Genomic DNA, 10821 nt, shown 5'->3' with positions numbered 1-10821 from the left:
GTCCCAACGCCGCCCTCCCCGCAGTGGGGAGCCAGAGGCCAGGTGTGTGTGGAGGGGGTGCGGAGAAGGCGAAAGGGCCCTCGCGCCCAGAGGTCAAGATGGGCGGAGCGCCAAAGAGCCTCACTGCCGGTCTTGGCTTCGGCTTCCAATGAAAAGGTGACGCGGGCGGCAAGGCGGGGGCTGCCGGCGGGCCTCGGGGGTGCAGGGCTGGGCGGGCGGAGGCTTAGAGGAGGGAAAAGCGTGTTGGCAGAGTCCTAAAATCCCAGTCCACGGAGCGCAAACCAAATTCGCTGTAGTGGCTAACCGGTTCGTTCGAAGAGGGTATTCCATTTTGCAAAGAACTGGCTTCCTTGCCCGCCACGTTCACAACAATTGCATTGCAGGGCGCATTTCCCCCAACTTAGCTCCGGCCCTGTGTGAGATGTCTGAACCTAGCACCGCGTGGGGGGTCAAAAGGCCATTCTCAAAATACCGGCTAGACCTTGCTGGCTGGCTGCCCATCCTTATTTCCTTCTACACTAGGGCCAAATGCGCCTTTCTAACACCCCTGTCCCCCCAAAACAAAAACAAGGAGCAAATGCGGGACTGCCCGGCCCTGCCACCTTCAGATTTCACTTGGGGAGAAGTCCCGGTTAGGCATAGAAATGGTGCTGTCGAAACGGAATTTGGTATTTGATGGGTGTGGGCCGCGGAAATAGAGTGACTCTTCGAGGCTAAGAGTCTTAGGACCCGGACCCGACCCCTACTTCTAGGAAAATCTGCCCCCGTGGGCAGTGGTCCCTAGTTTATACCCTGAGGAAAATTAGGGAAGTATAGGCTGCCTAAGACGTGAACTACCGGAGGTTGTTCTGCGCTTGTCCGGGGAAGCTGGTGCCAGCCCGGAGCCTGGAAAAGGGGACAGGGCGGCCAGGCCCGTACTCTGCACACCCCAATCCCCTGCAGCCTCGCCGTGGAGCCCCCAGGACGTCCCCGTTCCCACCGTCAGTACCACCACCCCCCAGCCGCCGCTACTGCCCCGCGGTTTCCCGCCTAGTCTTTTGTTTTTGTATGGAAAAGGTGTCTCCGGATCACAGTTTTCTCACAACTTCTCGCCGGGGTTGCAACTCCTCACCCGAGGCGCTTCCCCACCCACTCTTTTACCCCGCCCCGGCGCCGCGCCTCCGGTCTCCCCCGCCCCACCAGGAAACCTCCGGAATCAACTTTCCAAGACTGCGCTGCGGGAAACAGACACCCAGATCTCCTAGAGACCCGGACCCTGTGGACTTTGGATGGATTGGAGGAGGGGGCACAGAAGGAGGGACCGGAGGAAGGAGATTCTGCTGCCAAACGCCCTCCCCCGCCCAACTCCCCCAAAGACAAGCGCTGCGCCCGGGGCAAACTTCTAGGCCAAGAAAGCAAGAGGAAAAAAAAAAAAAAAAAAAAAGCCAGCACCCGCTGAACTGCAAAGCCAAAGAGTGCACCTGGGCCGCCGAGGCTCCCGGACCCAGCTGCACCCCAACCTCCAACAAGGCTCGATCTTGGGTTACTGCCCCTCTCCAGCAGGCCTGCGCCTACTCCCGCGCGCTCTCAGTCTCTCCCACCGAAACCGACGCCTTACCGGAGCAGCAGGGGACCCGGGCACCTCGCTGCCCGCCGCCCGCACCGCGCCGGGCCGCGGTTGCCGCCGCCACTGATCCTCTAAACGCGGTCTCCCGGCACTCTCCCCAGCCGGGGGATGCAGAATGGTTTACAGAGGGACCGCGAGCCGCTGATTGGTCGCAGGCCGCCGTGACGTCGGCGGGCGCTGCATTAAGGCGAGGGGGCTTCCAGAGCCCAGCCAACAGCCAGGAGCAGTGACCGAGCCGCCGGAACTGGGGAGAGACGCGCCGGGGCGGCGGACTGGGCCAGGAGACCAGGGACAGAGGGACGCTTGTCCGGGGACAGCCTACAACGAACTGCGGCCCGGAAGGCGAGAGCGGCGGCCCGTGCCGAGCTGTTCCAGCCGCACAGAACTGTAGCCGCTGCACCAGGACGTTTTTTAAAAAGCTCTTCAAGCTACTCCCCTCCCCCCGACTCCTCCCGCTGCAAAAGAAAAGAAAAAAAAAAAAAAAGGAAGGAAGGAAAGAGGCTAGAAAGGAAACCCAGATTTGCCATCACAACGAAAAAAGAGGGGAAAAGGAAAAGAAAAGTCGAGAGACTGTGGGGTTGCACGCAGGCAGCTGGAGCGTGGGCCGAGCGATGTGGGGCTGCGCGCCCAGGCGGCCGCGAGTTGCTACTGGAGCCACGATGCACGGCCAGGCGCGGTGAGGAGCCAGACGGCACCCCCTCCCCGAAGGAGTCCAGGCGCAGGGAGGGCCGTCCCGAGGAGACGGAGGCCGCCAGGCAGGCCACGGGCCGAGGTGACGGGGCTGGGGCGGTGGGGAGCGGGCGCGCGCACCTGGCTGCGTCCGCCCGGAGTTGTCCCTCTTACTCTCGATTGACACAAACACTTCTCCAGAAGGGGGGAAACCTAAGCAACAACAACAATCAACAACGAGATCTTCCTCCTTTCCTCCCTCCCTCCCTTCCCCCGCGGCCTGCCCCCGCCCCCTCCCCCAGGCCCACCGCAGGCTCCCAGGGCGTCCCGACCCGTTGCGCGAGGCCGACAGTTTAGGATCCAAAGCTTCCCTACTCGTTTGGTTCTTCTCTTTTTATAAAAAGAGGAGGGGAAATTCCGGTGACGGGCAGCCCTACACACACACACACCCGCCCTCATACCCCGACAAAAGCAGATGCACTTTGACTTCTGACAGCTCTACCTCAAGCCCGAGAGAACTCAGCGGCGCCTTCCCTGCAAGCCGAGCTCGCCGTGTCGTCCTCTTCCTTCTCCGACTCCGTTTTATTTATTTATTTCCGTTCCCGTCGCCGTTCTCGGTGACCTTCACTCCTTCGCGGGCTCTGGGCAGAAGAGTCGCTTTCTCGCCCGCCTGAGACTCTTTCCTCGCCCCAGGAGCGGCGGCGGCGCTGCTGTGCCCCGGGGCCCCGGGACTGTCGGGCTGCACACTCCACCGAGGCGCCCCCCGACCCCCATCAGCCTCCTCCCTCTCTCTGATTTTCCGGCGCGGGTTTCGGTTTGCACTGCCAAGTGTGTCTCCCCATTTTGGAGGGGCTGGGGAGTTCCTGCCGGTCGTCTTGGTGAATCATCCCCTCGGCTCTACCTGCGCTTCTCTCTCCGGGCCTCACCCGACCAAACCAAAGACCATGGTGCACTGTGCCGGCTGCAAAAGGCCCATCCTGGACCGCTTCCTCTTGAACGTGCTGGACAGGGCCTGGCACGTCAAGTGCGTCCAGTGCTGTGAATGTAAATGCAACCTGACCGAGAAGTGCTTCTCCCGGGAAGGCAAGCTCTACTGCAAAAACGACTTCTTCCGGTGAGTACTTACCTCGCGCGCCTCTGCTGCTCCTTCCCCGCGGGCCCTTCCCAGCCAGCTTCGGATCAGAGGTCAGCGTGGCCGCGGCGGCCGCGTTAGGAGCTGCCTTTGGAGAGGGCAGCCAAGTCCCGGGGGCTCCCGCCTCTTCACCAGCTGGCGCGCTGGGCTCCCCGGGACGCGGCCTGCTTTCGTCCTGGAAATTGTGGGTCCGGGCTTGGTTGCACGTGCCTGGGAAGAAAGGGTCTGAGCTCGCCTCTGAGCCAGAAGCCTCTCCAAGCTTGGAAAGAGGTAGCTCAGCCTCAGGAGGTGTAGCCCCGGCTCCTGCCTTTCCCCTCGCAGAGCTCTCCAGCGACTGCATCCTCCGGGCCTCCCGGCTTTGCTCGTCCTCCAGGCTGAGCTTAGAAGCCCAGGCTAGCTCCATGCCACTGTCTTTTCCGTCTCCGAGAAGTCTTGGCGGGAACCGCCGAGCCTTTTGCACGGAGTGTCTGAGTCGCCTGCGGTGGCAGCGGCAGGGAAGCGCTCGGCCATGGTGCCTATCCTGCACGCCCCAGAGTCTTCCTGAAACCCAGTTGGGCCTCCCAGCGCCGACCTGGGCACACTACTGCACGGTAGCCTAGACCTTGCCCGGCTGCCTGGGTTGGCGGGAGGTTCGGCCTCCGCCCAACGCCGACCTCAGCTCTGAGGCGCAGGCTCCGCTCGGAGCCCTCCCAGGCTCTGCCCGCCACAGCCCGCCACCTCCTTGCCGAAACCTGGGAAAAGCCGAGACCCGGGTCGTCGGAGCCGGGGGACTTCTCCCGACAACCCTCCTCCGTTTAGCATTTTAATTGAATCCTCTTAAAGTTACTATCTTGCCACCAAATCCACACAACACACAAGTCAACAGAGAACTGGAGCAAACTCGAATTGAAATTCCCTTGTGCCCGTTTGAAATCTCCCAGTTTACTTGGCTGACTTGGTCTCTGCTTTTCTCTGAGTTTGTGGTAACAGATCAAACTGGGGGACAGAGTGGGGGTTCGAAGCCACCCGGGTCGCTTTGCTCAGAGGCCTGGGACGCGCTGTCCCCAGCGCATCCCCGGGACGCGCGGCTCTGGTAGCGGCGGACCATGGAGCAAAGCTCTGTCCGCTGGTATTGCCGAGAGCAAGCGCAGGCTGAGCCTCTGGGCCTCGGCCGGTGCTGCCGGGCCTCCCGCTACTGGCGGGAGCCGAGCCAGGGAGCGGCGAACGGTGCCGACTGCCAGTGGGTCCCAGAAGCCTGGCTCCCGCGAAGCGCGGCCCGGCACCTAGAGCCCCCATGCGGTCTAGCTTGCGCCAACCTGCTGGGCTTTGGGCTTGAACGTGGCGACGGCCTGGCTGTGGCCATCCGGGCTCTCCGCGGCTGTTTGTTTACCCGCGGCTGGACCGGACCTTGCCAACCCCGAGCCCGTGTGCGCCTTCTTTTTTGACGAAGGAGAGGCAATATAGAGAAAAGCGGTGATCGAGACGCATTTGTATGGCACTCTAATTTTGTTCTCTGAATCTAATCGGAAAATAGGTGCCTCCCTCTCCCTTCCCGTCGCCACCTTGCCGCCTTCGGCAGCGCTTTTTCCCTCTGGGACAACGTTGGGCGTGAGGCTAGGGGTGGGGGCAGCTTGAGCTCCTTACTCCATCATTCTAACCATGTGTATCTTCTCCCTGACTTTTCACTGGTGCCCCGCACTTTCTCCTGCCTTCTTGCCTGCTTAATCGGCATTCTGCCTCTCTTTTTGGCTCTCTCTCTCTTTCTACTTTTCCTCTTCCCTATTCTTCTTCCTCCACTTTCTTTCTCTATCGCCTTTCTCCCTGTTTCTGTCTTCCCTTGGCCCTCGCCAACCTCCCCGCCTGCAGGTGTTTCGGTACCAAATGCGCGGGCTGCGCGCAGGGCATCTCCCCTAGCGACCTGGTGCGGAGAGCCCGGAGCAAAGTGTTTCACCTGAACTGCTTCACCTGCATGATGTGTAACAAGCAGCTCTCCACCGGTGAGGAGCTCTACATCATCGATGAGAACAAGTTCGTCTGCAAAGAGGATTACCTAAGCAACAGCAGCGTCGCCAAAGAGAACAGCCTCCACTCAGGTGAGGCCCTAATTCCCGGCTCCTTAGGGGCGGGTGGGTCCTGGGGGAGGAAGGCCTGCCAAGGGTGCTGCTCACCTGTCCCTTCCCTCTCCCCAGCCACCACGGGCAGTGACCCCAGTTTGTCTCCGGACTCCCAAGACCCGTCGCAGGACGACGCCAAGGACTCGGAGAGCGCCAATGTGTCAGACAAGGAAGGCGGCAGCAATGAGAACGACGACCAGAACCTGGGGGCCAAGCGGAGAGGGCCGCGCACCACCATCAAAGCCAAGCAGCTGGAGACGCTGAAGGCCGCCTTTGCCGCTACACCCAAGCCCACGCGCCACATCCGTGAGCAGCTGGCTCAGGAGACTGGCCTCAACATGCGTGTCATTCAGGTCAGGGCCCGAGCGTGCCGCTCAGTTCTCTAGAGGCCCACACAGCTACTCCGTGCAGGCCGAGCTGGGGCGGGGGGCTGTTTTGAGGAGGAGAGTGAGTCCCTGTAGGCTGGCGGAGGGGGAGGGAGAGGCCCAGACACAACCCTACCCGGTTCGAACTTCAAAGCGTCGCCAGATGCGTAGAGCATCTGGAATTCCCTATACCTCCTCGTCTTCCTGGTCCAGCGCAGGTGAGAGTGGTGACGGTGGGGGAGGGACGGGGAGCATGAGGCTGGAGGAGGGGACACTGTCGGACACTGCGACGGAGTTGGGACCTATCTGTCTGCACTGCCACCTCTGTTCGGGAGGAGCTAAGAGGTCACTGTGCCTCTCGGAATTAATCGGTTCCGCTGGCTTCTGCACAACGTGATCTCCCTCTGCGGGTCCCCACCCCCAACTTTGTGGGTCTCTTGCCCCAGTTAAACAAGCCCCAGAGCAGAGACTTCCCCTCCAAAGAGAGGTGGGCTGTCCAGGTTTAAAGGGAAGGTGGTCGGGGTGGGAGTCAGCTGTACCTCGGCCTGTCCAGAGTAGCATGGGATGGGAGGTGGCCATCCAGGCAGCTGCGCAGGTGCCCGCTGTGAGGTCTTGAGACTGCGTGTGAACCGGTCCCGAGTCTTGGGCCCAAGGTTAGGTGTCCGGTGCCTGGAGGCTCTGCGAGGGTATGGGTGGATGTGCCTGGGAGGCTGTGTGCATGGGCACACTATTCAGGCTGCCCTCCACGGGGGCCCTCTGCCTCTGAAAGGTTGTGCGATCTTGTGCGCAGGTGAAGGGGAGGCTGCGTGTCTGTGTCACTACCAGTGAAAGGCTGTGGATAAGTACGTTTGGCACTGGGAGATTGTACGTGGGTGGAAAAGGAGACTGTGGGTTTTGGTGTCACTATCTTTGGGAGACTGAGTGTCAACAGGAGGCTGTTTGGATCTCTGTCACTATCATGCGGGGGAGGGGGCTGCCAGGGTCCCTGAAAGGGAAGCTATGTGTCTGATACTATTTGGGGAGGTTGAGCCTCGGTGTGTACAGCCCCCGGGAAATTGTAACTGTGTCGGTGGAATTATTAGAAACAACTCCAACTGCCTCATGTTGAGCAGGGCGGCTTGCCCAGTTCCTCTGACGGGAATCCTGTTCACCATGGGCTCAAGGGCCACCCTGCGCGGTCCTACTCAGAGACCGCGCCCCCCCCCCCCCCGCCCCCATATACAACACACAGACACACCACACGGCCCGGAATCCGCGAGATAAGCGGTGAGGGGCCAGGTCCGGCCGCGCACCCGAAGTTGGAGGTGGAGGTGGCGTCTCCGGGGCCTCACCACCCCCCCGCGTGTGTGCTTCAGGTCTGGTTCCAGAACCGACGGTCCAAGGAACGGAGGATGAAGCAGCTAAGCGCGCTGGGCGCCAGGCGCCACGCCTTCTTCCGCAGTCCGCGCCGGATGCGGCCGCTCGTGGACCGCCTGGAGCCGGGCGAGCTCATCCCCAACGGGCCCTTCTCCTTCTATGGAGGTGGGTGCGCTGCCTAGGGGCAGGGCGCGGGCAGGGCGCGGGCGGGGCGGGCGGGGTTGGCTTCGTCGGAAGCGGGTGGCAGCGCGGAGGCGCTTCTGGCTTTCTATAGAGAAGTGGAGAGTAGGGAAGAGATGGGTGGAGGCTGGGGAGTAAATCGAGGGGGAGGTAGTGAGACCGGACCGAATTCCCGACCCTGAATGAGGCGAATGGGCAGGTAGGGAGCAGCTCCGGCGTTTGCACCCAGCCTTGTCCGTCCTTCCGGCCCGGCAGGGGAGCCGGGCGAGTGGCGACTTCCCCGAGTCGCCCTCCCCAGCCGGCTCGCGGGCACGCCTTCCCGCCCTGTCACCCTGCCCCACCCAGGGCCCCGCCCTGACAGCCTCCTCGCTGCTCCGCAGATTACCAGAGCGAGTACTACGCTCCCGGAGGCAACTACGACTTCTTCCCGCAAGGCCCCCCGTCCTCGCAGGCTCAGACGCCAGTAGACCTGCCCTTCGTGCCGTCGTCCGGGCCTTCCGGGACACCCCTGGGTGGCCTGGAGCACCCGCTGCCCGGCCACCACCCGTCGAGCGAGGCTCAGCGGTTCACCGACATCCTGGCGCATCCTCCCGGGGACTCGCCCAGCCCCGAGCCCAGCCTGCCCGGGCCTCTCCACTCAATGTCGGCCGAGGTCTTCGGGCCCAGCCCACCCTTCTCGTCGCTGTCGGTCAACGGCGGGGCGAGCTACGGAAACCACCTGTCTCACCCCCCCGAAATGAACGAGGCGGCCGTGTGGTAGCGGAGTCGCGCACGATACGCGGAGTTCGTGGTTGTACAGAAACGAACCTTTATTTAAGAAAAACAGAAAAAAAAAAAAAAAACATAAAAGCAAGTCATCCCCCCCACTTCCTCCAGCTTGGGGGGTCATTTTCCGTCTGGGGAGACCGGATGGGAAAGGGGGACACGAAATAGAATCCAAATCCGCCTGGAGGTAAAACTGGGATCCGTTCGCTGGCTGGCAAGGTGCAGAACTGGGGCTCCCGCAGGGAAACGCAGACCTCTCCCCACCTCCCACCTGGACCCGGATTCTTGGACAGACACCGCCGGCGTGAGCGAGAGCCCGGCGGGCTGCATAAAAACACCCACGGCAGCCGCGGGAGGCGGCCAGTCGGTGGTGACGCCAGGAGCCGCGGGGAGGGAGGCTGCGCCCGCAGCCGGTTGAGGACGGTGAAGCGGCCGGGGAGCTCCCGGGCCAGCCAGGAGGGTTCTGGCTCTGGGAAATTTATTAGTGTTGTCTCAGAGTTCAGCAACAGCGACAACAAACTTATAGCTTCAGAAACGCCGACCTGCTGTGCATCAGGTGGGACTATATATATATATTTTTTTTGTCTCTCTGGGTTTTTTGGTTTTTTTGTTTTTGCCAAAATTGCAAAATTCTAAATGTAAAGCCCTCAGTATCAACTCTTCTACCTTCACAAAGCTCTACACATACACGCACACACACACACAATAGGATGGTCTCCAGCCAGACCTCTTAGTAAAATGACTTGAACATCAGCTGTACAAGAAAAGTATTCTACCTTCACACACACAAAATTAAAAAAAAAAAAACTATTGAACTAAAAACAGTCAACTGTTTACGTATAACGTTAAATTCAGGAGTTCAGTGTTTTACTAATATATCCTGTTTTGAAACCTCTTGTTCGAAACAAAATGTTTTGAGCAATCAACCAAAATTGTTCATTTTCTTTTCCTGTAGATGTTCTGACAGATTTACAGGGCTTACAGCTCACTGTGCTAGTATGTGAAAAGGTGTTTACACAAGGCAAAGAGAAAACGTGATATTCAGACACTTGCCAAATAGAGTAATTATAGCACAAATACTGTAAAGGTGCCTGGCACCGCAACCTGAAAAAGTGTTAAAAAAAAAAAAAGTGTTACAAGGTTGAAAAAAAAAACCATCTTTGCTAATTTTTAGTCCTGTTGAACATTCATGGAATTGTTAATATGACTTATATAGACCCACACAGGTTTTATTTTTGTGTCTTTAAAATAAAAGTCCAAAATATTTAAATTTTATGGTCAAATATGCAGTCAACAGCTGCTACTTTTTTCTTTATATATTAAATTTCTCGTATGTCTTTTATTGTTCTGATAAACCTAAGCTTGTGTGACCTCCAGTGCATATTAGACCATTCACTGTATGAAAGAAAACATGTTGAATAAATTTGTGAGTTTTTAATAAAAATAGAAAATCTGATGTTTAGATAACTGGTGTGTTATTTGATGTTTTAACAACTAGAATTGAGCTGCGACGGAGCCGAATGACCTCTCAGAAGCCAGGAGGAAGAGAGACAGGACTGGTGGATCTGTTTTTACCTTGGCTGTAGTTGAACCCCTTTGCTAATGCCAACCAAGCTTGTCTCTGTGCCTTCCTGCTGTTATTAACTACAGATTTGCATTCTGTGAATTTTAACGGATACAATTGAGATGTTTGCCGATAAGTTAATATAGAACTGGAAATAGAAATCAAATCCATGGCTAAAAATGAGTGGTCCCAGTCTGTCATTAAGCATGAGACCCCATGCACTCTCTCCCTCTCCCCTCTAAACAGGCAAAACCAGATTTCTGAACGTCAGTTACCTATAAATAGGTAGTTAGAGGTGGTCCTTTTCTATTTCAATTCATTTCCCATAGATAATCCTGCTTTCTAACTTGGTGGTTTGAAAGATAACATAAAATGAATGTACAGCACAGCTATAAATGAAATACTTTAATCCCTTTCACAGAACTGATGTGAAATAGTTGTTTTATAGTATTTGTTTCATTTGAAGTTTCCCAGAAGGAAAACGATTTTGCTTGGCACAAGATACATATTACTTTCTCTGAAAGAGGAGTAAAAATAACCAATATAGAAATCAGATTTCAACTGAGAGTTGCCATAAGGTTCTGAAAAGTAGTTCAGTCCCTTCCAAGTCTTCATTAAACATGGAAGGAATTTAAATATTTTATCTGCTGTGAAATACATGTGTGTGTTTTACTATCAGACACTACCACAGTTCCAGAATTTCTTTTCCATGTCACCTACATTTCAGTCTGGATTCTTTATTTCCTTTTTTTTTTTTTTAAATCAAGGGTTTTACATGAAATGGTATGCAATTTCCAGTGTTGTTTTTATATTTTGTTAAGACACGACCAAGTGTATCTTTCTTGCTAAGAAGGGTTTAAAATAAATATTTCCCTGCATCCACATGACAGCTTATTCAATGGGGAGGACTATCGGGGTGGAATGTGACAGTGTTCTTTCAGAAATCCAAATTTATGAAATACTGGGGAGACTTTTGAAACTCCTAGCCTCTGCATGCAGCACATTTACCTGCTTTGTATGCAGATCGCCTTGTTTTTGCCCTTTTAGCATTTATATACATTAAATCATAGCCAACTTATTCATTGTAGCCA

At 56.8% G+C, this 10821-nt stretch overlaps 1 protein-coding gene across 1 annotated transcript; it reads left to right on the top strand.

The window, feature by feature from the left end:
• Positions 1-3219: 3219 nt before the first annotated feature.
• LHX1 (LIM homeobox 1) lies at positions 3220-8161 on the top strand. The gene is made up of 5 exons (XM_059996820.1): positions 3220-3389; positions 5253-5479; positions 5576-5853; positions 7221-7386; positions 7782-8161. Exons 1-5 carry the CDS (start codon positions 3220-3222, stop codon positions 8159-8161), a joined length of 1221 nt encoding a protein of 406 aa, XP_059852803.1.
• The last annotated feature ends 2660 nt before the right edge of the window (positions 8162-10821 follow it).

The sequence above is a fragment of the Delphinus delphis genome, chromosome 19 (assembly GCF_949987515.2).
Source record: "Delphinus delphis chromosome 19, mDelDel1.2, whole genome shotgun sequence".
Taxonomy (NCBI): domain Eukaryota; kingdom Metazoa; phylum Chordata; class Mammalia; order Artiodactyla; family Delphinidae; genus Delphinus; species Delphinus delphis.
The sequence above is the reverse complement of the archived record's forward strand: the minus strand, read 5'-3'. Positions and strand labels throughout refer to the sequence as shown.

Excerpts from the sequence above, each read along its gene's own strand:
- LHX1 (XM_059996820.1), top strand. The coding sequence starts at position 3,220 with ATGGTGCACTGTGCCGGCTGCAAAAGGCCCATCCTGGACCGCTTCCTC. Across the intron at positions 3,390-5,252 it reads TGCAAAAACGACTTCTTCCG|GTGTTTCGGTACCAAATGCG; the intron begins GTGAGTACTTAC and ends CCCCGCCTGCAG. Across the intron at positions 5,480-5,575 it reads AGAGAACAGCCTCCACTCAG|CCACCACGGGCAGTGACCCC; the intron begins GTGAGGCCCTAA and ends CCCTCTCCCCAG.